This window comes from Stigmatopora nigra, chromosome 19 (assembly GCF_051989575.1).
Source record: "Stigmatopora nigra isolate UIUO_SnigA chromosome 19, RoL_Snig_1.1, whole genome shotgun sequence".
Taxonomy (NCBI): domain Eukaryota; kingdom Metazoa; phylum Chordata; class Actinopteri; order Syngnathiformes; family Syngnathidae; genus Stigmatopora; species Stigmatopora nigra.
In genome coordinates, this window is record NC_135526.1 from 4,277,937 (window position 1) to 4,303,647 (window position 25,711).

Consider the following 25,711-nt stretch of genomic DNA (forward strand, 5'->3'; position numbering starts at 1 on the left):
ATAAGATGTTTGTGTGAGCTCCCAGTGCGGCTGACCAATTAGAGCACCCATAATGCACTTGGACGGCCACCCCAGTCGGTACATCTCGTGTTTGAGCCCACATTTGCCTCTGGAGAGGGATCTGCTTCTTTAGGGCCTAATTTAGCATGGTTCATTCTGTTGTTACCATGCCAACGCCACTAGGTCAGCCAATGGAAGGCCTCAAGTATTAATGGGAGGAGTTTGTAAACATGAGTGCCTTGCTTACTCACACGCTTTGAAATTATTGTGCTCATTACTAATTTGAAGATACATAGCAATTAAATTCACACTTCTGACCTGGTTTGAGGTTAGATTGTTGTCATCATCAATGCTGCGGGACAAATAACATTTAACATGGTGGCGGTCAATCTAAAAACTCATACTTACATTAATATGCCGGTGATGATGATTGTGGTGTTCTGGGCATCTTGTTTTTCTTCTCGTGTGATGGGGTTTTTAAAATTGACTTGGCCCTGTGAAAATAGTGTCAGTTTACAAATTCCTAGTGGGTATACACACAGTTAAAAAAAAGAACAGGTTTTTGGAATATGAAAAATGAGACAAGAAAAGCAGTTTAACAGTTTTCAATGGTAGAAATTTGAGCAAAAGTCCCAAAACTTCAGTGACATGACAAAAAAAGTACCGTTACAATTTACTACTTATTCATCATTTGAGAATACAGACGTCTTTACGTTCTTGCTCCAAGTAGGGTTGTTAATTTTTAAACCCACCCTATAAAGACAACTAAGACTCAACTTACAGTATTTCTGAAACATAAGATCTTTAATTTCATTTTAGGTAAAGACTGAGTGCTTATTCAATCCCTGATTTAAGGTCCAAAAGTACGAAGCCACAGTTACCAAATCCTTAATAAAAGGTATTTATTTGTTTCTTTAAAAAACTGTTTACAGAAACTATTTTAGAAAAAAGTCTTGACTAATAAAACCATACATTCTGAAAATACAATACACGATATTGTATGTTGCAATATAAAAATATATAAATGTGAATTATAACTCCTATATAAAATAAAGTTGCTCTTAAATGGAAACGGTCCATTAAAAAAAAACAATACTTCATGCTGGTGTAAGACTACTATACGTAAATTATTTATTGGGGGCCTCTGCTGGTGGAAGAATAATACTAAAATGGTGAGCATAGCATAAATGTTCCCACCATGACATCATCATCACAATGTGTCACACTTGCTTCTGTTGCCTGCCGTTAGAGGGCATGTGAAAATACTAACATTTAATTCATATTTTTCCTAAGTAAAGAATACAATGCTTCCAGATTTTAAATGGAAGTCAACAATTTACACTGGACTGTTTTGATTTTGTCTTTGCAAAGTTTCAAAGTGGAACAAAGTGAGAGTTTTTCTCTTACCATGTTGACACATAAAACCTGTCATTTATATATACATATAAAAAATATCTTAATTACGAGACTGGGATATTGGCTATTATCATATACTTGCTGATGAGATTGTGTAATTACGTAGTCTTTGTATTACACATTCAAACACACAGGTAGAATTGTGCAAATCTTATCTTGGGAAAGTCTCCCCATCTAAAAAGATTTCTGAGGATGTGTTACACCATGAAGTGCATGTGTCCCTCCGCGCCTGTCACAATAACGTCCATCCATATACGCATGGCTTCAGGGGATGGGGCCACCATGTAGTAGACCCGATCATGTGTCTTCACACTAAAGGTCAACGAGGGGTTGGGACTCTATTATGTAGAATGCAAGAATTCAAAAAAAGAGAGAATGAGGAATTACTATTTTGAAAATAGTGAAAAATAGGTAACAAATAGTATAGCAATAGTAATCATCATACTTTGTGTGCATTCTTCAAGTGATCATAGTACACTTCCTCTATCGCCTGAAAGTAAATGACCCCCTTCATTTTGGTTTCGTGTTTATCTGCGGGAAAAAAAATCATTCCTATGAGACCATAGTTTGAAGGTGACATCATCACTATCTTATCATGCTTCAAACTGGAGGATGAACTACTCACCTGCATAGTAAGTGAGTGTTCTCCGATTTTGGTCAAACACAAACCAGCGCTTCTTCCAAGTCTTTATTTTTCCTCCCATTTTTACAAGGAAGCCCCTGCATGTTTTGTCAGTGATGGCCAGATGGAAACAAGCGTCTGGATTGTGACCTGCCGCCTCAATGTGACAGTGAAGGTCATAGTCGTCTGTCCTCATGGGTAAGTAACGTGTCAGGAGTCGGGACTGTGGGTGCGAAAAGACAACCCGTTTGTACCTCCACAATAAGGGTGTAATGGCCTATCCTAACCGATTTGGGGCAAAAGCGGACTACACCCAAGACTGCTCATTAGTAGTGCACACATATCTAGACAGGCAACAATTCTCACTCCCAATCTTGGCTCCACCAAGAGGGAATCGATCCTACGCTGCGAGTACTAGAGTCAGGGCAAAGAACCACTGCACCACCAGGTGGCCCAAACATTGTCACTGCAACTTAGAAGTGGTATGTACTTTCTTCAGAAAATGTAATACTACATATCTTAAGGAAAAAACTTGGATAATTAAATTTATCAGGTATTATGAACACTTTTAAACAAATAAAAGGAATTAGCCTATTTTTTTTGCCTTATTTGTACCAAAAATTAACCAAATCGTGAGCTTTAAAAACCAAACTGAGATTACATTGTTGTAATTTATGCCTACATTACTAATGTAATACCTGTGATCGTTGTTTTTCCCTGAGCTTCACCTCCCTCTCCACCAGTTTCTGCCTCCTGTTGGTTTCCTCCTGCAACCGTTTTTCCAGATCCTCCCTCCGTCGTCGCTCCTCTTCCAAAGCGTGCCGGCGTATTTCCATCTCACGTTCCTGTGCATCATAAGCATTTTTGTCAGAACCGCCACTTGCATCAAGTACATTTATACTTCCATATATAAGTACCCCTTACCCTGTGCTCAAGCAGTCTGAGCTTTTCCACCTGTGCCTCTCTTAGTAAACGCTCCATCTCTTCAAGCTTGGCCATATTTCCCATACTGGCGCTGGCAAATGAGAATTCAATTGATTTGGATAACATTACCTCTGTCATCACAAAGAACCTATGATGTCCAACCTGGATATGTTATCAGGAGAACATGCAGAGAAGCTGGTCTCCATGCTGTCAGAGCTGTCCACGCTGACTGTGTCGGAAGCCCGGTGGTTGTCAGGGTACGACAGGGAATCCAGAAAAACATTTGGCTCGGAGAGCATCCGACTGCAAAAGTCACTTTTTCTTTGTCGGCCGTGTATGCCGTCATTCACGTGTGCTTGCCTGTTGCCCGCTGAGAGAAGAAGATGGAAAAAAAGTTAAGGTTTCTTGGAGTCATTGATAAAAATCAAAGCATTTGAGATTAAATCAGCAGCTTTCATTGTTATTTTTTCACTTAAAAATGAAACTATAACTGATGGTGTCATTTGTATTTCAGTTTTTGAACTGTTTAATACTTCATTCATTCATTTTCAACGGTCCTTAAACTCTTTGCAGGAGTTCTCAGTTAACTACAGACAGTAGGACTGGAATACCCTAAATTTGTGTATTGTTATTATTATTATTAGATTTTCTTGAAAGAAAAAAAGTGATTCATGTCTTTATAAAAATAAATGTAAAGTCTGGTCACTACAGTGGACAGCTATTAAAAATGACACTTAATACCTTTAATGCATTAAAGCACAAGTGGCTATTTTTAGTAATTAAAAGAAAAACTTTTATTAATATTGTTAATTGATTTATCATATCAATCCAGGTTGTGTTTTTATATGATTTATAATTATACCTCAGCCAAAACGGATTGGCTCTGCAAGGCTTTATAAAAAAACGTTTTTAGCCGTGAAAGTAAAATACAAAAAATATATATATATTTTTTTTTTAACCATTTTAAAGTTGTATGCATATTTTTTTGTACCAACGTTGGCAATAGACATCCTATCAATTTGAACAAACTGTTGTTATTCAGCACATATTTTCCCTATATAAAGCGACAAAGATTATTCCCATTGAGACAACAGCAGACCATATGGCTGTTTGTTTATCGGGTTTGCCAGTGTGACTATGACTCACGTTTTGGCAAGCAACGAGAGCTCAGGTCTCGAGGGGTGAAGCTGAGACATTGCGGGATGACGCTGCCGCAGCTGGAGCTTTGCGACAAAGGCGGATGGGCCTGTGGAGCGGATATAACAAAAACGCTGGTTATGCAAAAGGCGCCGAGACATTCGTACAAATATAGGAATTGTTATTGGCTGAATCACTTGTTAAACACTTTCCGAAATGAATAACCAATAACAAATAGAATCTACAAGTCCTAACATCATGAAGCAATTTCCTTTACAATCAGATGCAAAAGAGTTCATAAGCAATAAACCTCCATGACCTTTGGTGGCAAGGTGCGTCCTATAGTTCGGCCGTAGGGAGTGACCGGCTGCTGGCTCCTCTTAGAACTTCCGTCGTCACTCAGATGGACGGAGTTTTCCTTTCCGCTTTGCCGCCTTTCCTTGGTGGACTGCATGTGCTATGACAAAAATACATACAAACTTAGTCTTAGCAGGGTATTTGACAAAATGAAGAACTTGTTTAATGGTTTTGTCTATCAACTGCAGGCAAACGCACTTCAAAATAAAGTTTTTTTTTTTTTAAACTCTGACCAAGTGGAAGATTTACAAATTCTGCATATTGAAAGGTTGTCAGGTGAACTGGAACTGGAAAGGTCTGTTTTTGTTAACAGTTGAAACGTTACAGCCCCAGGAAAATATTCATTAATTAATTCATTTTCTGAACCACTTCAACTACTCATTGCAACCGAGCCAAAATCAGATTTGTTCTGCCACTGGTAATATTATCTTTGCCATTCCATGTCCAAAGCATGTTTGCAACACTTTGTTAGCAGACTATTTTCAATGACTTATTTATGTTTTTATAGAGAGATATGCACTTGTGGAGAAACACCACTAATTTCGTTATACTCAGTTGTGTATAATGACAATAAAGCCTTTTGACTTGACTTAATACAGTTGGGTGTGAATGAGATTTTTTGTGTGGAAGTAGATTTGTTTTTTATTGACGGAAGAGGCAATATAAGCCCTTTAAGTGCAGGTAGACAAGGCTTTTGTCTCATGATGAATGCACAATTTCAGTGCACTTAGGTTAACTTTTACTTGAGTCATTTATTAAAAGGTGTGGTCGAGCATCTTTGTCCACAAAAGCATTTTATAAAAATTGCCGCGTACCTCTTTGATGGCCCCGTTGCTGTTAGCCAAGTTCTGCTTCTCAGACAGCTCTGCATACTTTCCGTCCAAAGACGCCAGCTTGTCTCTTTCCTGCGGTTCGACGAGCAAAATGTCATATTGGGTGATGGCAACCATTTCATCAAGTTGGGTCCACTTGGGCTGAGTGTCTTACCTTCTGCAGCATGACGAGCAGATTGTTTTTTTCTCTTTCAAAGTCTTCTCTTTCCTGCTGGGATTGTAAAGTCATCTGGGAAGACTGCTTCTTCAATGTGGCAAGTCTCTCCTATGAGAAAGAAAACAGTGTCACTTTCAATCATTGACTCTTGTTTTGATTTACATGGAAGATCTTATGATCCAAATTCACTGCATATTTGATGCATTTTATGTAGCTAGAATTGCAATTAAAATACAAACAATTTTCCCCTTTATCGTTATTATGGCGTAAATCAATGTATCGTTTCCAAACAAATTGTCATGTATCGAGTACAACTGTGAGTAAACAGATAAATAAAATTTCTACTGTTGTAATGGCTTTAACTCTTTCATGCTAAAATTATGTTTTTTTTTCTTAAAGCGGACAGGTTGTATTGGAAAATAATATTCGAAAATGTAAAAAAAAAAAATACAAAATGCAAATATAAAAACCAATATGCAATCAAATAATACATTCTAAATGAAAACAGAATAAAAGAATAAAAAAAATAAAACCAAAAAATGAATTAAGTTGAAATAAGTTAAAAATTGTCAAATTAGAAATATGGCCCATGTGATTTTTGAAATTTTATGTATTTTTGTTTTGTTTTAAGACAGAAAACTTAACTCTTTGGCTGCCATTGATAGTAAAAGACTTGCATCCATCCATTTAAACTCGAAGGTACTGACTGACTGTAAGCTATCGAATTATGTTTTCAATATAAATGTTCCTTTTTAAATAATAACCATAACTTAAACGTCGGCACACAGAGTTCAATAAAATGTAACCATAAATAAAGAGAAGTAAAGCTCTACTCTGCATAAACTTATTTTGTACCTTGCGTGTAACCGTGTGGCGCTGACAGTCAGCAATTTCTCTTTGTAACTGACACTGATTTTCCTTTTCCTCATCCTGGTCAAACTCTCTTTCCAATTTCTGAAACTCCAATTCTTCCAAACTTTTCCCTTGCTCCTCTGCTTCCTACGACAGACCAAAATATTGATGAATATACCCAAATAAATAAATCAATTTAGGGGTATGTTTGGATTTTTTGGTCCAGATGCAGTTTGTTAACAATTCCTGATCAGGCACCAAATATAATATAAAAGTAAACCTATTTAAATTCATCACTGACTGACATTGACTTCACTCCAAAAAGGGGAAAAAAAGGTTTTCTGCACATGGGCTCATTGGAATTTTTTTTTTTGTACTGAATCTAAATTAGCAACATGATGATATTGATAAAGCATAATACTTAACACTGAACTTATAAGCCAATAAAGCATGTATATCATTTACCTGTGCTTTCTCAGTGTGGTTAATCTTCTCATTACTGTGAATATTTCCTTTAAGTTGCGCCAAAAGGTCATTTTCTTTCTCCAGCTGCGCCATCTCTGATTCTTGTTCCCCTTCAAGTAATGCACACTCAACCTCCATCTGCAAGAAACGGTTTTAAAGAAAGGAACGCATAAAAGAGAATTTTAATACGACAATATGTGAGTTATATTTTGCCGTAGTCTGCCGGTTAAAAGGTTTTGGTTGGTGACTATTTTTTAAAGTCTCAAGTGATGGCTTTGTGCAAGCACCGTTCATTTGCAGTTTGGACACAGACAGGAAATATTTCTTGCTCTCTACCCCCCCAAAAAAAGACAAAACATCAAGAACAAGTTGCTACAGAGCTGCTAAAAGTTGCCTTAAAAAGTCACCATGTGAGCAACATTGAGTAGCTGCTTGTTTTCATCAAGCCTTAACTGCGCCTTAACATCGTCATGGTAACCAAGACCATCCTCTGCATTTGTATTGAAAAAAATTAAGTAATTTCCCATACCTGTCAACTGGTACGTTCTCGCCGTAATTGGTACAACTGAAAGCCCATTTTTATATTGGTACGCTGTACACATGAAAATGGTACGCTAAACGGTGATTTTGAGAAAAAAAAATAAATTAAGGCACTTTCTAGCCATTTTTCACCATCCGCCATTGTTTCTTCCCGGAAACGCATGTCTGCCAAGTGATATATGTACCGGCGCCTCTGATTGGCTAAAAAAAAAAGATCATGATAAACATTTCGTTTTGTAACACTTTCACCATGTGATTTCCGTTTCCTGTTCCCTTGTTTATGTTTACTTTCATTTGATCAGCTGTTTCTGGTCTGTTTACAAGTCAAGAATGTTCGTGATTTTTTACAAAAAAGTAAAGTGGTAAGATTTTCCATGTATTTATACATATATGTAAGGGCGAAAACAAAATTTGGTAAGATCACAAATGGTTCGAGGTTGACAGGTATGATTTCCACCACTTTACCAAGTGGATATACCATTTATCATTTGCATATTATGACTAAACTATATGAGATCAAATTTATGGCACCTTTGAACAGTTTAAACCCTTTTAAAAACAAACTTTTAACTGTTCTAATTTGTGTAAGATTAATACTTTTGTGACAGCGTCAAATGAAGCAAAGCATTTTTTTAACATCCATCTTCTGCAATAAAACATATCTTGTCTAGTATCTTCTAGTACACTTGTACTGAAATGACACAACATTTGACATTGTTTTGACTCATCGGCTGTGTTTGGTATGCCAGAATGAGAAGTTATTGTTTCGACACTGATTTGAAGTAAACAATGTGAGCTACCTAGTTGTATCTACATCACCTCTCTCACAGACTCCTCCATCTGGTTGTCCAGGTCTTTAATCTTCTGTTCCAGCTCCTCAATGTTGTTTACAACCTGGATCCTTTCCTCTTCAATGTGTGTTACTTCTTGCTTCAGCTGTACACTCTCCAACACCTAAATAGCAAATAAAGCAGATTGGTTTTGAATGGATACTATCTTGTTATATATACACACACACACACACACATTGGGCATCTGGTATATTTATGTTACATATACTTGATATATTTATTTATGTTGCATAAGAAATTTCCCCACCATAACATGGTATTTTGATAAAAGTGGAAAACTGAGCAGACATCTTGCATTAAGTGTGATGCAAACAGAAAGGCAAGCTGTACTTCTGAGTACTACAGCAGCAGATGTTTTAACTTGGTAACTATTGGATGAATGACAACAACAACAGGATTCTTCTTGGCTTGGGCCTTTGGAAATCAGTGCATTTGTTGGCAGTCATGCCAATGTAGCCTAGAATCTCCCGCTTTGTATCACTCGTATATTTTTGTTGTTGCTAATTCTTCCAGTAAAGTGCAGATTGGAATCTTAAAAGTGGGAGTAAATGCTACAGCAAGAGACTTTGAAACGAGAGCAGACCACATTTTGGATGCAGCTCCATCCAGAGAAGTGACAGAAAAAGGCTTAATAATGAAATTAGATCCTATTTAGTCTTCTTTTCTCAACTGCTTCTGGCCCTAAACACACACACACACACACACACACACAAAACTCCAAACAGAAGATGAGGTCACACCCAGAATGAGATGCAGATTTTTGCAGCTGGCTAGTATGCAATCTATAGGTTGTATGGCCATTCTGTCATTCTGTCAACATGTGTTAAACATCTTTTTACATGGTCACCATTTCCTTGCTCCATTAATGTTTTAAAAAAAATAATGCCCTTAAAGGCAAAATTTGTTTTCTCATGAATAATTTATAATAAATGATGCAGTCCATGCATCATTTCCTGGATTTGAGTGTCGATTATTTCCATATCTAACTTAAAAGCTGTGTTTATGTGTAATCAATATAGCCCCACTCTCTCTTTTTTTCCAATCCAAAGTTTTAAACATCTGGAAAAACGGCTTAGCCATGTGTATAAACTAGAATTCTTCCATTTAAACATGCACACATGTAATAATTCTCAGTGGGATAGAGTCATTTCCTGTCCCCCTAGGACCCCCGCCCCCTTTCTTTTGGAGTTGAATGGTTGAGTTCTGAAGCAAAACTAGGTCTTCTTCATTAAAACCAGACGCACAGCCGCGTTCTTAGTATTTTAGAGTGGAAAAAGGCTTGACTTTTACAGAAACGGTAACTGGAGCATTGAGGTTATGACGGAAAAGTTAACCTGGCCGCTGAAATGGCACAATTTGATACATTTACTTTGTGCACAGCAAAGACTGCAACTAAGCAAACAATGAAAATTGTACTATCAAAGCTCATAAGACATGTAACATCGTTATTGAACAAGTAGCTGCAACTGCGATTGATGAAAGACATCTAAAATACTTTAGCTTTGTAGAAAGTCTCCCAGGAGATTAACATAGCTTGTCTACACTTTACATCAACACAAAGGCAGTATGAGCTAAATATTTACTATAAAATGTCTGTTGAAACCTCTACGGCTTGATTAGATGTACCAATAAAGATAAACTGTATATAGTGATTTAGGAGAAGGGAACACGATTAGAAAAACTGTAAACTAAGGAAGATAAACACACTCTGGGCAGTCTGATAAAGTGCATTCCATATGAGGACTGCTCATGTGATCTTTTTTGACTGAAAATGGAAAAGAAACAGCAAGAAGAAAGAGTGTGTCATTCATAAAATTGACCCATTTTAGCAGATGTTGAAACCACAAAATGGCATTGCTTTGATTATTTATCAGTCTCAGATGCGTTATAAGGCAACATTCGTTACCTGACTGAGTTGCAGTATTTATGATGTCTCAATCTTCTATTTTGAGTTTTTACTAGCTCAAATTAGAGAAAAGATAATTATTCTCTCAGAAATATAAGGTTGGAACTGTGGTTTTCTACAGGCACCGTGGAACAATGCTTGCTCTTCCGTCAGTTAAAATAGGATGAAAAACATTGACTCTAAAAAAAAGATGTAATCATATTGCTGATATGCCGGGGTAGAATTGGTCTTTGTTTATTATTGTGATCATAATCCTGACTTGCGACTTTAAACATATTTCTGTTCAATTTCATAAATGTCACTGTGATGATCAGGTTATAAAACGTTTTTTTTTAACGGGATATTATTCCAGCGATTGTTATATCAATTCAACGTTTTAGGAAATACTACAGCAAGTGCAGTTTAAAATGCACTGGAAAAAAAAAGTTGTTTTAATAGGGGTGACCCTACCGATTTTTCAATTATTGCGGCCATGTCTGGTCCACATTAACCGCGATATTTGAGGGATTACTGTGTATGAAAAGCAATAGAGTGGTGTCTGTAGCAAGAAATAAAAATATTGATGCAGTAGTAGGGGTAAAACTGACCTTGACTCTGTGGTGGCTTGACGGCGAGGGGACGCTGCAGTTAAGACTCAGAGCTGGCGAATGAAGATCTCGGTAAGCGTTTTGCTGACGACCGCTGCCGAAGCCAGCGTCTGGAGCCGCGCTGCCGGGAGAGTCGGTGAAAACCGAGTCGTCATCTGAAACCTGCAGCTTCTCCAACTCCTTATTGATCTTCTGCAAGTCGGAAACTGCTGAACCCGCGGGCTCCACCTGTGTGAACCCCGTACACAGGCTCATGATCGTTTCCAGCCGCTGGTTCTCCTAAAGACAAACCACCAGCAGTCTATTAGAACGTTTTCATCAGTCTCCTTAAGTCAGTAATAAACTCACCAATTGGTGCACTTTCTGCTCCCGGAGTCTCTCGTCTCTTTGGTGCTGATGGTAATCCCTTAACTCCTCTTTCCCATTCAAAGAAGTGATGCTTCCCACCCGTTGTCCGGCAGTCAAGCCACCTTTCCCAAATGATAACCTTTGCTCTGCAAAGCTCAGGTCTAAGCTCGGTCCGTCTACGTCGACCCCGAGAGAGCTCAGGGAGGCCAGGCTGGCCCTTCGGGGCGTATTGGGCATGCTCGCCGGTACAGTCACATCCGGCGGTTGTTCCAGGGACGAAAGACTGCGTCGAGCCGCAGCCGCCGACGAGCGTCCCGCTCTCTGGAGATGAGGCGGCAACGATAAAATAGGAGGATCTGCAGGATTGTGGAGGCGGGGTAGCGAACGGCTGTGCATGCCCAGACTGTTGAGAGAACCCGTTGAGTATTTTCTCTGTCTGGAATCGCTTATGGCTTTTCCATTCGAGTAGATTCTCCGGCCCAATCGGGGGCTGGAGGGCACGCTGGCTGTGCCGCTCTTGACCCTAGGAGACCGAGGTAGAGGTTCTCCGTAAGAGGAGATGGGAGAACTTCCATCTGTAGGGTGGAGCAGACTGTCTTGCGACTGGTGGCGAGGGTTGGGTTGGCGCAGGAAGCCATTGGGGCTAAACTGACGCTCACCCTGGCGAGGGGATGGCGGCACGCTGCTGCTGCTGCTGGTCATGTAAGAGAAGGTTCTCGAGGGGGACGCCTGATGTTCGGCGTTTCCGAGGACGGATAGCGGACGCTTGGACTGGGCTCCCCCGGAGGAAGGCATGTTGAAATACTTGCGGTTGCACTCAGCTGCCCTCAGACTGGCTTCTAGAGCGCTCTTCCTGCGTTGCAGCGTTTCCATCAGTTCCTGGAGCTCAGCCTTGGAGCGAGAAGCCCTGAGTAAAGGGCCACCCATCGACCCGCTGCCGTTGGGCTCCATCTTCACGCAGTCTGTAGATAGGAGCAAATTAACAGTGCATGTAATCCCCACGCTTTTTTCCACTGCTCAGGTCACAAAGTGAAGCCGATCCAACAAGCTGACGTGCTGAGTAAGAGGGGGAAAACCAGTGAAGAATGTGCGCTCATTCATTTCTAAGCCCAACACAAACATTGGCCCTGGTGGCTGCCAAGTGTCTCCTAAAAATGGAAGACGCCAGCGCACATCATGCTTTTAAAAATGGTAAGAACACCTATCAGCACTTATTAAGGGGCAAAATTACTGGGACACCTGGCCACAATGTACAAATAGGGACTTGGTGTCTCTATGGTTTTTTTCCCCTTGAATTTTTCAACCAAGGAAAGATGAACTTAACTGTACTACTGAGAGGAAATGTCACTTTATTTAGCAAGTTCAACTGTTGGTTAAAGTCTTACCTGAGTTGTAACGTAGCGTGCCCACAGCCGCCCTTTGAGGAAGCATCTTGCTGTCTGACCTCTGTCCTTTTGATTCAGTGGGAGTCAGGAGTCAGTTGTGTTTTGCTGCCAATGAATAAAAACATGAGTGAGCCTACACACTAAGAAGAATTTAGTTAGAAAATTTATAGTGTCATGAAATGAATTAACAACCAGTAGGAACATGAATATGATTTCTTTAGATATTAGAGAAAGAGCATCATCACATATTTATTGTTCCATATACTTTTCAATGCAAATTTAAGAGAAGAAAAGGTCTGATTTTTGTATAATATATGTGCTCAGTATAGGGTATTTTACAGCCAAACTGAACTGTGTCAAGAGTCCACAGGCGCACACGCATAAGTATTAAGAGGAGAGAGGTTGATGTGAGACTTTGTGGTCCTGCTGTCTGGAGAGTGGGCCTACAGGAAGTAGGGTATCCTTTTACACACTCACACAATCAATCAGCATGAGTTCATTCTTAGGACCCCTCACTGAAAAAAAAGAGGTGGGCCTCATGTCAGGAGTGAGAGATTTTACGGCATCACCCAGACTACAAGTAGACTTAACGCACAAGCAGATGTAAACACAATTAAGTCCATTTTATTTAACGTGTGGGAAAAAAAAAAGGGTTTTTTTTTTTTTTGCATAAAGCTTAATCCTTAAATGGAGGGTATTTGTTTTATAAAGTGATGAAAACATTACTGTCTGTTCAGTTTTTTGGGTTTTAAATTCTGACTTTCCTTAAAATGTCATTGTAGTTAAATGAAGTGAGCAATTACTCAGAAGAATAGTAAACATTTACCTGTTTATACATACCATACATACTTTTATCTTTTAAGTTTATCACCCGATTCAATGCAATTTAGAAAGTGTAAATCTTGTGCATTAGAATTTAAGCACATTTTCACAAAGATAAAAAATATCACTCCCACTACTATTAAAATAGCAGCAACATTCCTTTATAAGGAATTATACACAGTTTACTCCCTTAAAATCCTGTCATGCATATTTGTGTCATTACATATGTGAGATTTCATTCCATTGAAAAAAGTAACACTCCTCACCTTAGTTGACATAGTTGCCGTCTCTGTTGGATGGAGGTGAAACCCTCGGGTCTTTACAAGGAGGCTGCAGCAGAGTAAAAGCCCAAAGTCCTACTGTGACAAAGGATCAGATAGGAGAGAGACCCTTCCCACCTCCCCTGAGATGGGAGGGGGATAGGAGGAGAGTTGAAGCCTAGACGTTACTTTGCAGCATCTGGCATTGCTGCTGCCCTCTAAGGTACTTCATGTTATTACAAGGAAGAAAAGTAAAGGGGGTCGCACTAAATAATACTGTAGTAGCAAAAATATGCAAAGAGGAGGTAGTTTTATGCTTAGGAAGAAATTCTCACTGGTTGGTAAAATGAGACCAAGTAAGACTACGCATTTGGGGATCAAAATATGTCGGATTGTTGTTTTTCCCAAGCTGTGTGAAGGCAAGGAACAGTCTTGGCTGGCTGGCTAAGAGAAGAAAACTTCACTCCCCCATTTGGAGAGCCAAAACTTCAAATGTACTTTGCTTCTCACGCAAGACGTAAAAAAAAGAAAAAAGAAGTGTGATTTTTATCTCTTTTAAAGTACTTCCAATAGGAAAGGTTGATACAATGGAGAAACTGCAAAGGAAAAAAAAGAGTATTTGGGAAAAACTTGTAGAAGAAAAATCCCCCAATTCTTCCAGACCTATTGCTTCAATGACATCATGGTGAGGAGGGGGGGCTTCGAAAAAGAGCCCGGACAAGATGATTGCTTCCAGACGCGGTCCTTGAATCTTGGCCGTAACTTCTCATATGCACATTTATTTGTGACTTCCCTCCGACATGTGTTGGGGGTTCATTTTGGAGATGCCAATATACAGAAGACATGATATGAAATTGCAGGATTTAGATTGCTTTTGTGTTTATTAAAATCAGTAGATTTTAATTTTTTTGTCTATGTTATTTCAAGTCAAATTTTTGGTGGGTTTTCAAAATACTCAAGCAACCAGCTGCATGTTCCAAAGGTTTCAAGGCCCTCTTGTCCTTGTCTAGGTCATTGACCCCATAAGTAGACATGATGGTATTTTCACCAGACACTTCCTGACAGGTTTCCCAGAAGTAAAATTTAAATTGTCATTAAGCCTTTTTATCTGACGTGTGAATTCATGCTTGAGCCTTCTTCCAATGAAAAGCACACATTGTTCCTCATCTATTGTTTTGTTGTATTTTTCATCATAATTACAATTCTACAGTGATAAAAGAAAAGTCACTTTAAAACATCCCTATTGCCTGCATATTCCGATGTTTTCCACCAATCACAAGAATGTTGCACTTCGAGAAAGTCTCAAAGAAAAGATTTAATTCTAACCATATGTGGAGTCATTTCAAATTCTGGTCCATTCTGGTCAGTTACCAGCAAGGAAAATGAATTGAGAGAAGAATGGAAATGATAACATGTACATTTCCGAGGAATCAAAATTGTTCAAGTACATTATATAACTAGTGTTTAAGGCTTTTTGTAATTAGTTCTAGTTGTCAGGCTTAATGTTAACTTAGTTAACGTTGGATGGGAGACCATTTTCTCCATCTTTTGTTTGTTCTTGGGGGTTCCCTGACTCATCGCCTGTTGAATCTTCAGCTCTAGGGTCTATTTCTACTTCTCTGCTAGCAAACCCATTCACTTTGGGTTGTACTTGCAATACATTGCCCTCAACAGCATGTTGCTTGAACATTTGGGAAGTGGTGATGATTGAATCTTTTTGCAGCTCGAATTCAATGAGTCCGACACCGTTGTTGTGTCTGTGTGATATGGACTGTGCTCCTGTTGAGGAAATATAAGGGGAGCAAACTGAAAGATGACAGTTTCTGTATAAGTTTTCAATGGACCATATAAAAATCTGCATGATTTGGAAAGCATTTTAGTTGTATCTAAAAGATTTTTGCACATGCATTCATTATCTATTGTATAAACAGTATAGATATATAGCCATGGAATTACCAAATTTGTTCTAAAATGCCTTGATTCATTCAAAAATAGAAATCCTTCTTCATGTTTCCAACATTATAGGAACAGTTTTTGGAGTTTAGTTGGGAAAGAAAATAAAGACTTGCAAATTACACCCATTATTGAAAAAAAACATTAAATGCACACATACCTCTATTTCTCAGACACTGTGAAAGAGCCAAAATGATGGTGAAGAAAAAAACTGCCGCTGATGCCGCCATGCTCCATCTTGACCTGGGCTTACTCTGCTCACCTGAACCTATTGAACAACATTTTTTTTTCATACTTAGATTTACTTTCAGGCTTCATTGTGCATAATACTCACTAATTGCAGCAACGGTCACGTTGACTTTGGTCCGGACGACGAACCGGCTCGCAGGGCCCGTGAAAGTACACGTGTAGGTCCCGGGATGCTCCTGGCTATCAGCCCTGCCGAGGAGTAGCGACCCGTTCCCCTGCAAGACTTGCTCCTGGTCCAGTTCCGCTCGGCCATCCCATAAGTTGAAGGTGTGTCCATTTCGGCTGTCGTAGCGCAGAATAACCGTGGCCTCACCGGAGGATGTAAAACTCCAGATGAGAGAGAAGTTTTGAAGACTGCGTGGGACAATGCATGGGATGCACAATATCTGTCCCTCCTCCTGTATCATCACTAAAAGCCAGACATTTCTTTGAATTTCCAGGGTTTGAAAATATCCTTATTTTTTTACGAGAGTAGTAGTACCTTGATCCTTTTGGGAGGCAGTCCACACTTGGGTCTTATCTGCTGATGCAAATGAACAGAAGTATGTGTAATCGGAGATGTTGCCCTGAATCCTAAGCGTGCTTTGAACATTGTAAAGGCCCTTGTGCTCTGTGGTTTTAGTGGTAGTGTTTTCTAGAGCTTCCTCTGAAGAGGGAGGGTCTGTAGCCCATGTCACCTGAGGGATGGGATAGATGTTGTGGGAGGAGCATGCGGCCATATCGTCTCTCAACTCCATGACAACTGACTGGATCGGAGCTTTGAGGAAAAGATGATAAAAAGCACAATTGAGAAAATAATATTCATCAAATCTCCATTTATGCTTCTAAACAAGAAAATGATGGATTTTATGTGACCATTGAGAAATTGCCTTATTTGTATTTATATTGCTAATGAAATGAGGATGATAATAAAACCCCTGATTTAAACCCCATTAATCACTGATTTGGGCCTATTGGAAAAAAACAAAATACATACAGTAGTAGTACATCTAGATTTACTGCCTGATCCAAATCATGTGGATAAAATAAGGATACACTCTTCCACTAGATGGCAGAAGGCTCAATTAAAATGCATGTTCATAATTGAAATTTCAGATCATGTTTCAATTTACTACACATTGCTGTAATAATGTAAAGCCATTTCACAAAGTTAAACAACACAAAGCTTTACTTACCCTTCACTTCCAAGTTGACAAAGATCTCCTGGTTCCCTTTCCGTGTGCTGGTGTAACACTTGTACCTGCCCCTGTCCTGAACTTTAACCCTCCTGAGGAGAAGCGATGCATTGCCATGAGGGATGTGAGTGTTGAAAAGAGAAGTTCTCCCGCTAAAATGTTTGTTCTGCAATCCAAATTGGTCCTTGTTGTAGTAGTAGCTGTGGACGGGGATTTGTTGCTTGTACCAGTGGATCACCACCGTGCCAGGAGGGGTGAAGCTGCAGGGTAGGAGGCAGTCGTCATGGATAATGCACGAGACCTGGGCCCCTTAAAGTACATTAAAGATATAGAATGAGCATTAAATGTGGAGTGGAATCATTTAAACTTATTTATTTATACTGGTTGAATGCGCATAACTGTCTCTCTTTGATAAATATCCGAGATTGTTTTGGCTGGGTATAAACTATTTTCATCTGAGTTTCCCTCCATTTCGTCACTTGTAACACAAGTATAAAAAAAAATCAACATAACATCATTATTTTATATTAACTAGCCGAAATTCCCATGCCCATATAGTATAATCTGACAGTCTTATAATTATATTATAATGTTGTCTTTGTTTAAACTGAATATTGTGGAAAAACACTACCTTTTGAAAGTGTCAGGAAGAATTCGCCCAAGAAAAATATCAACAGCAAAATGGATTCCATTGTCTCTGCCATGTCTATTTAAAGTAATCTCTACATGTGTGAGAACAAATGCTAGTGTGCATTGAGTCGCATCAACAAGATGCAGTCTACACCCTCAGCAATTCTAATGAAACACCAACTAATTAACTAGGCAGGTGAATGTTTAACAAGCTGTAGTGAATGCTCCATCACGCAACACCTCTGGCGACCAAATGTGGGCCTGTTTAATTTTCACACTACACAAAATGACATCCAGTTTGACAGTATCAAAGCAATTCTTCAAAACTTTTGCCGGCTTTTGAGACACTATTTAAAAGGTACATTTTTAACATTTCCCCATTATATTTTAAACAGTTTGACCGACTATTTTCAAAACTTTTGCGGGCTTTTCAGACACTACTTATGGGTACATTTTTAACATTTTCCCCATTATATTTTAAACACTTTGACTGACTATTTTCAAAACTTCTCCGGACTTATCTTTTTCCTGGGTACATTTTGAACAGTCCCCATCCCATTTTAAACACTAAAATATTTAAAATAAAAATCTATCAGCTAAAATCTTAATGAAATTATATATATATATGAATATATATCTCTTGATGCACTGAAAGCAATCATTCCATTGTTTTCTACTCGAAAGGTCATCTGCTTATTCCAATTAATGTAACCCAAACAGTGGTCTGGTTGGGATTTCTCACAGTAAAAAGCAGCTCACATCCTTGGCGCCACTGGGCTGACCATCCAAATGTAACATTTACAAAAGTTGACAAAACATATGTTGACATCTGTCCCCCTCTGCACGAGATTTTTTTTTATCCAACCACCCAGGCAGAGTGCAACCGGAGGGAAAATCCCGTTGTGTGTAAAAGTAGGCTACAGGGCTTTTTTATTTATTTTTTATCTCTTCAGAATGATGATGAAACCGTGGCTCGTATTATCCCCACTCCCTCCCCGCCCTCGGATGCCTCTAGTTTGTAGGTTACCGAAAGATTTCACCGACCACGGATAAGAAGATTAAGGAGGAATTAATGGTATTCCTTTGTCATGATTGGAATAAATTGATTTTTGGTTTTAGGAAAGAGGGTGGAGACTGTTTGGGGTCAGCGGTGAGATTGTTTTGTCAAGAGATGCCAGAGGACGGACGGAGCATTTGATCAACCAACTCCACCAGGGGAGCCTCTGGACTAATGGGAGGCTAAAGTGCTGGACAGCGCACTTCATGTGCAAGCCACAGCGGAATGAATCTCGCCGGGATGTGGACGCGTCAGTAGCCGCCGGGGACTGAGGCTTCCGTCGGCTCGGGAGATCCTCACGTGTGCCCAGCACCGGTTTCACCATGAAAGTGCTCCTCCTGGCCTTACGACTCACGTGTTTTGCTTGCTTGTGGCCTCTAACGCAACCAAACAGTAGCCATTTCCACAACAAGAGGAGACACAAGGAGCTTGACATCGGGGAAGCCAACAAACAAAAATATGGCGGGTGAGCCCAAGTGGGATTTTGTGCTTTGTTCCTTTTGATAAGCTGATGGGGTGGTGTAAAGAAATTTGGACTTAGAGTTGTTTTGTGGCCATGGTAGGAGCGGGAAAGGGTAAAAATGGGGACTCAATATTTTGTGGCCTTCATTTGAAATATAATTGTAGTATAGGTTTGGCTTATGCATATTTTGTGCTGTCAATAAAGAATTCTAATTATTTTATTTAAAAAAAATGTAATCCAAACAAAAAATGTAAGATAATTTTTATATATTGTCAAGTTCCTGCCGATTGTTGTGAGGTTAAGTGGTACAGAAAATAAATTTAAAAAAGAAGCTAAAATCAAATATATTTTGTCATATTTTGATTTACCAAGAAAAACAGATTTAGCATCAATTTTTCTGATTATTCTGCATCACTTGACAACACAGAAGCTAAATATAAAAAGATTTGGATTACTAACTAGGGACTGTAATCATTTAAAACAGAGACTCTCTTCTTAATGGCATAGCTAAAACTTCACACACTTTTAAATGAACACTCCACCAGATGGAAGTTCAATGTAAGATGAGAGCGAATCGAGAATCTCAGTTAGCCTCAGCTGTTGTTTGTTTTCTTTGTGTCATAGAAGAGTGGACCTCAAGATGAAAAAGCTCGACAGCACAAAATCTTTGCTCATTAAATCAGAGCAGCTGCTTCGAATCGAAGACCACGACTTTGCCATGCGGCCAGGTTTCGGAGGTAAGACCGTCTTCACATCTCCCCTAACAAGACTGATGTAGGTTACTGTGCTGTATACTTGGTATTACGCCTATCCAAAAAGCCTTTGCTGACCTAGATAGTATGTGTGGGACAATGACTGCAGGCAGACTGGAGTAGAAATAAACAGTAATCTCAATGGTGAATCTCATTGAGATGCTGCATGTTTGAGGTGATTGAAATTGGTTTGGAACACTAAAACATCACAAATTTTAGTTTTTTTTTTTTTTTTAGGTGAATGCAAGTCCCTGATTTGCAACAATATCCCATGTTTGGGTGGAGTTGAGCTGAGAGGTCAGCCTAATGTAACAGTGAGTTCATTTAGAAAATGGAGGGTGTTAAAAATATCAGGGTAGAGCTGAAATTGTCAATCAAATTCCACATGATTACCTTCCGAAATACAGAATTAGTTCATGTGCTAGATATCATTATAGTCTGCAAGCAATTGATTATGGACATAATCATAACTGGCATATGCAGCCTAATAATTTTTTGGGGAATTACTTGCGGTTTTGCAAAAAAAAAAAATAGTTTGTCACTGCTTTGCTGTAACGAGGGAGCAAAATTTGCATTAACTTGTGTATGTTTTAGTTGTGAACAAATTCTAAATAAACACCACTAAACTAAAAAAAAAAAGGTAAAATATTGTGGTAGCCCAAATTCTTCTTTAAAACAAAAGAAAAAAAAATGGCAAAATAAAAATACATATTAATATTAACAACCCTACCGACAAGTCCTTACCTTAACGTGGTGGTGGGGTTTGTGTGTCCTAATGATCCTTGGCACTATGTTCTCTGGGGCCTTGTGTCCCTTGTAGGGTCACTCATGGCAAACTGGTCTGAGGTACATGAAAAACATAATTGGGAAAAAAAAGTTTAAGTATCTTGTTCCAAGTGAGGGAGATCGACAGTCGGATCGGTGCGGCGTTTGGAGTGATGTGATTAGCTAACAGTCATTACAAATTTTCATTCATCTTCCATTCCGTTTATCTTTACAAGCCTCGTGGGGGTGCTGGAGCCTATCTTAGCCAACTAAGGGCAGTAGGTGGGGTACATACACCCTCAGTTGGTTGCCAGCCAATAGAATGACACAAGGTGAAAACATGCAAAAATTCAAAGATAGGGTCAATTTGAGGTGGTAAATCATACAAGGTTACTGTAAAGCTATACTGTTTTAACGTGGGCAGTTTTTCTGCTTTTGGGGGTAAAGTTCTAGCAACTACAGCTGCTAGTATTTTTCTTTTTTAACAACAATGATAAAAAAAAATTGCAAAGTAAAAACGAGGAAGAGAATCGGGAAACCAAACCTACATTTAATGTTTGATATAATCCTTCCTATTTCACTATGCTACTGTGTTCGAGGAGTGACGTTTTTAAGTGCTTATTGTCATTAGGTAATGGTAGTGACACGATAGGATGGGTACAATTCCTCGCTTACATTTTCATCATTTTGCCCACTAAAGGGTCTCACCATTTACACTATATAACCCTGTGAATATTTAATAGTAAAACATACTGGCTTCCACTTTCCCTGTGTATTCATTTTCACACTATGATGCAGATTATTAAAAATGTCTGATTATTTAAGGCTTGTCAAATTCAGTTAAATCTACAAACTAAAAATACTTGTACAAACCCATTGATCACTTCTTTGCATAATAGGTGGGTTTATATCAGTAGTTTCAGATTTTTTTTCTTCCGCAAAGCCATTTTGTCATAGATTTGACAATTTGACATACAGTATTTGATCGGCATCTGTCAGTAAATATTGTTGTGTCTTTCCTGTGTGTGACAAGTGCTGATCTAAACTCTGGGAGCTTGCGATTATGTAACATGTTGTCTTCAGCCTCTGTGTCTATAGTGTGGATTACACCTCTTCTAGGCCGATCGTGGCATATAAATTCGTAATCTGTGGGGGATGTACAGATGGGGGAAACATGGGGGATGACATCATTGCTACAACATGCTATCAAGATGCTGCTGTAGGCTGATTGATGGTAACATTTAACCCTTTGTGCCAGGCTCAGCTATCCCTGTTGGGATTGACGTGCAGGTGGAGAGTGTTGACAGCATAAGTGAAGTCAACATGGTAGGTCCATCAACTTTGGAACACATTTTCCGATTCCATAATCATATAATTGGGCCTGTTATTGGTAATTGTTCTTTGCAACGCTCAGGATTTCACAATGACTCTGTACCTGAGGCATTATTGGCAGGACGACCGACTGGCCTTCCCATCCAGCAGCAACAAGAGTCGGACCTTCGACGCACGTCTCGTGAAGAAGATCTGGGTGCCCGACGTGTTCTTTGTCCACTCCAAGCGTTCTTTCATACATGACACGACTATGGAGAACATCATGTTGAGGGTTTTTCCCGATGGCAACATCCTCTACAGTGTCCGGTAAAAGAAAAGAAAAAAAAACATTCTGCATCAGGATAGTTCTCGAAAAATAGGAGTTAAAAATCAGTGGAAGGAAATAATTCTAATCAACATAGACAAAAGAAACATACAAGTGTGACGCATGTGGATGATGATGATCTGGCAAGGACCAAATAGTAAAGCTAGGAATTATTCAGACAGAATCATAAAGACCAGACAACGCATTGATCATGAAATGAACCAAAACACTCACCAAAATAAAACCCTAACAATATGGTACGCAATATGATGAAAAAAGGCTTTGTCCAATCATCAGATCCATTTCAGTCTGTCGTGCTAGCAATATGGTTACTAAAGTCACAGATTGCCCCCAAAAGATTATGAATAGTGAAAGGAGTATTTAGTAACAGAATATACTGCAGGATTAGCAAGGCAGCTGTTTGTGTTTTGAATCCACACTATTGCTATTGTTGCATACTGAAGGATTGGATTCAAAATTGGTCATCTGAAAGTGTAAATGTTTTAAAAAGTTACGAGAAAAATAGCCAGATTTAAGTTGTTTATGTTAATATTCCAACACATTCATTCATCAAGAAAAATCAAGCTTACACTGTAGCAAAGCGTTACATGTTTTTCCATCCTAAATCAAATTCATCATAACAGTCTGTGACGTGATCCTATAATTGTTTTTTTTGTCTTTACACGTGGTGACGTAGCTAGTGACTCATAATCCAAAATCTTTTGAGTTACAAACAACCGCAAATGATGGAATGAGGGTTACCATAAAGTGGCTGAATTTGTCTTTTACCATAATATAATACATGTGAATAATATACACTACATACGCTGAGGCATATAAGTGTATTCCTCGGACTATTAGGGCAATAAATCATCAGCACCAGCATTCCAATACAGAGTGTTTAGTACACTGTCTAGCGTGTATATTTTTTATACTACGAACTGTGTTTTAGGATTACTGTAACCGCGCTTTGTGCGATGGATTTCAGCAGTTTCCCACTCGACACACAAAACTGCTCTCTGGAGCTGGAGAGCTGTAAGTAACAAACTCTTTCATTTGTATGCTGTAATATACCATTATGTCTCAATATTTTATGAATATAAATGATGTTCAGTATTTTTCTCCCGCTAAATCATGCTTATCTCTATTCTTTCTTCTCGAAGATGCTTACAATGAAAATGACCTCATGCTCTACTGGAAGAACGGGAATGATTCATTAAGGACTGATGAGATTGTGCTCTCTCAGTTTTTTGTTGAAGACTTCCAGCCTTCCTTTGGGCTCGCCTTTTATAGCAGTACTGGTGCGTGCATTATGTCTTTTTAAAATTTAAATCTATTAATATTAAAATTAATTTGTTTTGCAACTGTGTTTTTAGGTTGGTACAATCGTCTCTACATTAATTTTATTCTGAGGCGGCACATTTTCTTCTTCATGCTACAGACGTATTTTCCCACCATGCTTATGGTAATGCTGTCATGGGTGTCTTTCTGGATAGACAGGAGAGCTGTGCCTGCTCGGGTCTCTTTGGGTACACACATTTCACTTTTCCTTTACTTGGAACTGTTCAAATTCCAAAGTCAGCTTGGCTATTTAAAATGTTATATTGAACCCATTCACTACCATTGCCATCCAATCCATTTTGACTCGAATAGGCCAGATGTCCAAATGGATTGGAAGGCACTAACTAAGGCATGATCGTTAAATTTCAGCTGGCTCTGACCTGGATTTCTATTAGAGCTGCAGCTATTGATCTATTGGTTAATTAGAACACAATTTAACATTAAGCCTATAGGTAATCTATTAGATGCCTTGCTCAGCAATGCTCAAAATGAATTGTGACTTGATAACATTTCTTCAGAGTGACATAAACACAAACGTCCTGAAAGTAAATATAATTATAAAATTTATGACACCACTCTAAACGAACGATTCATGGAACCAACAACATTGCATTTTAAGCTTTTTTTCTGACGGAATTACGCCATTTAATCGATTAATTGTCATCAACAATGAGTTAATAGAAAATGCTGTGCTATTCTGTCCGCATGCAGGCATCACCACTGTGTTGACCATGTCTACCATCATCACTGGCGTCTCCTCCTCAATGCCTCAGGTGTCTTATGTAAAAGCTGTGGACATCTACTTGTGGGCCAGCTTCCTCTTTGTCTTTCTATCTGTCATCGAGTACGCGGCCGTCAACTATTTCACCACGGTGGAGGAAATGAAGAAGCTCAAGAGGGCAAAGGTCGTCGGCGCTCGACTTCGTAGACCGTATTATTTTCTAAATCCCTTGCAACTCGTTTTGACCCCAAATCATTAAATCATCATCAATCCTCCTGGGGGAGATGATCTAGAAACTCAACTCATGTGACTCTGCTCCATGTCCACACAGATCCCAAACTCCTACAACGCGACACAGGCTATGGCTTTTGACGGCTGTTTCCACGACAACGATATTGACCTGACCCCTTTCCCCGAGGTTTCCAGCACGCCGAACACAGAGAGGAACACACAGTCAAGAAACTCTACGGTGTCGACACCGGGAGAGGGTACGCGGTTACGGCGTAGGAATCCTATCAAACACAACCTCAGCTTCATCATGAGCAATAGTTACATGATTGACTCCTACTCCAGAGTTTTATTCCCTCTGGCCTACCTGCTCTTCAATGTCATTTACTGGAGTTTGTACGCATAGCGCACTCACCTTGCAGTAAAATAAGCTTGAAGAGAAAAAAAAAAAGACCATTATGACTCGTAACTTTTGTTTCACATAGCTTTATAATCAGAGCGTTATTTGAATGTAGGGAGTGGATACTGGGTGGATACTATTGCAATATTGCCTCAGAGTAAAAGGCATAGTTGTTGTAAAATATATGTAAAAAGAAATAAATAAATATGTGCCGTGTTATCATCTTGAGATTTGTTTTTTTCCTACCAGTCCTATATTTATGACGTTCACAATGTATTGAGGTAATAAAGTATAATGATAGTCCAGAAATTGAAATTTTGTAATCATGGTAATTAAATACATGTTGCTAACATGTTTTTAAAATGTTATTCCATTTATATCCATCTATATCCATCTATACATATCTATATCATTCTATATATATATATATATATATATATATATATATATATATATATATATATATATATATATATATATATATATATATATATATATATATATATATATATATATATATATATATATATATATATATATATATATATATATATATATATATATATATATATATATATATATATATATATATATATATATATATATATATATATATATATATCTCTATATCTATATCGACATAACTATCTATATTTATATCCGTCTATATATGTGTATATAGAGAAGAGATATCTCTATATATTTATCTATCTATATATAGATCACATACATATATACACATATACACAGCTATGTATATTTGGGTCACAATACTAAATGTAATTTATAAAAAGGGTTTACACTACCACTGACTATCTAGCATTTCAACACAGCAACAAACTTAATTGTTCCAACACTTGGCTTCTGTTTTGTTACCTT

At 38.5% G+C, this 25,711-nt stretch overlaps 2 protein-coding genes across 7 annotated transcripts; one reads left to right on the plus strand and one right to left on the minus strand.

The window, feature by feature from the left end:
• Positions 1-888: 888 nt before the first annotated feature.
• Positions 889-13,822, minus strand: LOC144212191 (pleckstrin homology-like domain family B member 2). Of its 6 annotated transcripts, none has more exons than XM_077739850.1 (18): positions 13,469-13,820; positions 12,381-12,485; positions 11,655-11,957; positions 10,996-11,570; positions 10,648-10,926; positions 8,123-8,257; positions 6,764-6,901; positions 6,302-6,445; positions 5,444-5,554; positions 5,272-5,361; positions 4,419-4,556; positions 4,109-4,208; positions 3,125-3,332; positions 2,963-3,053; positions 2,737-2,883; positions 2,042-2,261; positions 1,862-1,947; positions 889-1,754 (listed from the first exon to the last, which is right to left on the minus strand). In XM_077739850.1, exons 2-18 carry the CDS (start codon positions 12,424-12,426, stop codon positions 1,614-1,616), a joined length of 2,952 nt encoding a protein of 983 aa, XP_077595976.1. In that variant the 5' UTR covers positions 12,427-12,485; positions 13,469-13,820; the 3' UTR covers positions 889-1,613. The 6 variants fall into 6 exon arrangements, with proteins under 6 accessions (XP_077595976.1, XP_077595972.1, XP_077595973.1 ...); XM_077739846.1 differs by adding an exon at positions 12,858-12,895 and having other exon boundaries at positions 10,996-11,957; positions 13,469-13,819; XM_077739847.1 differs by having other exon boundaries at positions 2,963-3,047; positions 10,996-11,957; positions 13,469-13,822.
• Positions 13,823-18,472: 4,650 nt separating this feature from the next.
• gabrr3a (gamma-aminobutyric acid type A receptor subunit rho3a) lies at positions 18,473-25,056 on the plus strand. The gene is made up of 9 exons (XM_077739853.1): positions 18,473-18,992; positions 19,614-19,726; positions 21,765-21,832; positions 21,921-22,144; positions 23,095-23,177; positions 23,306-23,443; positions 23,519-23,671; positions 24,195-24,388; positions 24,536-25,056. Exons 1-9 carry the CDS (start codon positions 18,850-18,852, stop codon positions 24,836-24,838), a joined length of 1,419 nt encoding a protein of 472 aa, XP_077595979.1. The 5' UTR covers positions 18,473-18,849; the 3' UTR covers positions 24,839-25,056.
• Positions 25,057-25,711: the final 655 nt, after the last annotated feature.

Bases quoted from the DNA above. Each gene is read 5' to 3' on its own strand.
- LOC144212191 (XM_077739846.1), bottom strand. From the start codon at position 12,426: ATGCTTCCTCAAAGGGCGGCTGTGGGCACGCTACGTTACAACTCAG. The intron at 11,958-12,380 runs GTAAGACTTTAA...TCCTATCTACAG, and splicing joins CACGCTACGTTACAACTCAG to ACTGCGTGAAGATGGAGCCC. The intron at 2,884-2,962 runs GTAAGGGGTACT...TATGATGCACAG, and splicing joins TCAGACTGCTTGAGCACAGG to GAACGTGAGATGGAAATACG.
- gabrr3a (XM_077739853.1), top strand. From the start codon at position 18,850: ATGAAAGTGCTCCTCCTGGCCTTACGACTCACGTGTTTTGCTTGCTTG. The intron at 19,727-21,764 runs GTAAGACCGTCT...CCTTTGTGCCAG, and splicing joins CATGCGGCCAGGTTTCGGAG to GCTCAGCTATCCCTGTTGGG. The intron at 23,672-24,194 runs GTACACACATTT...GTCCGCATGCAG, and splicing joins GCCTGCTCGGGTCTCTTTGG to GCATCACCACTGTGTTGACC.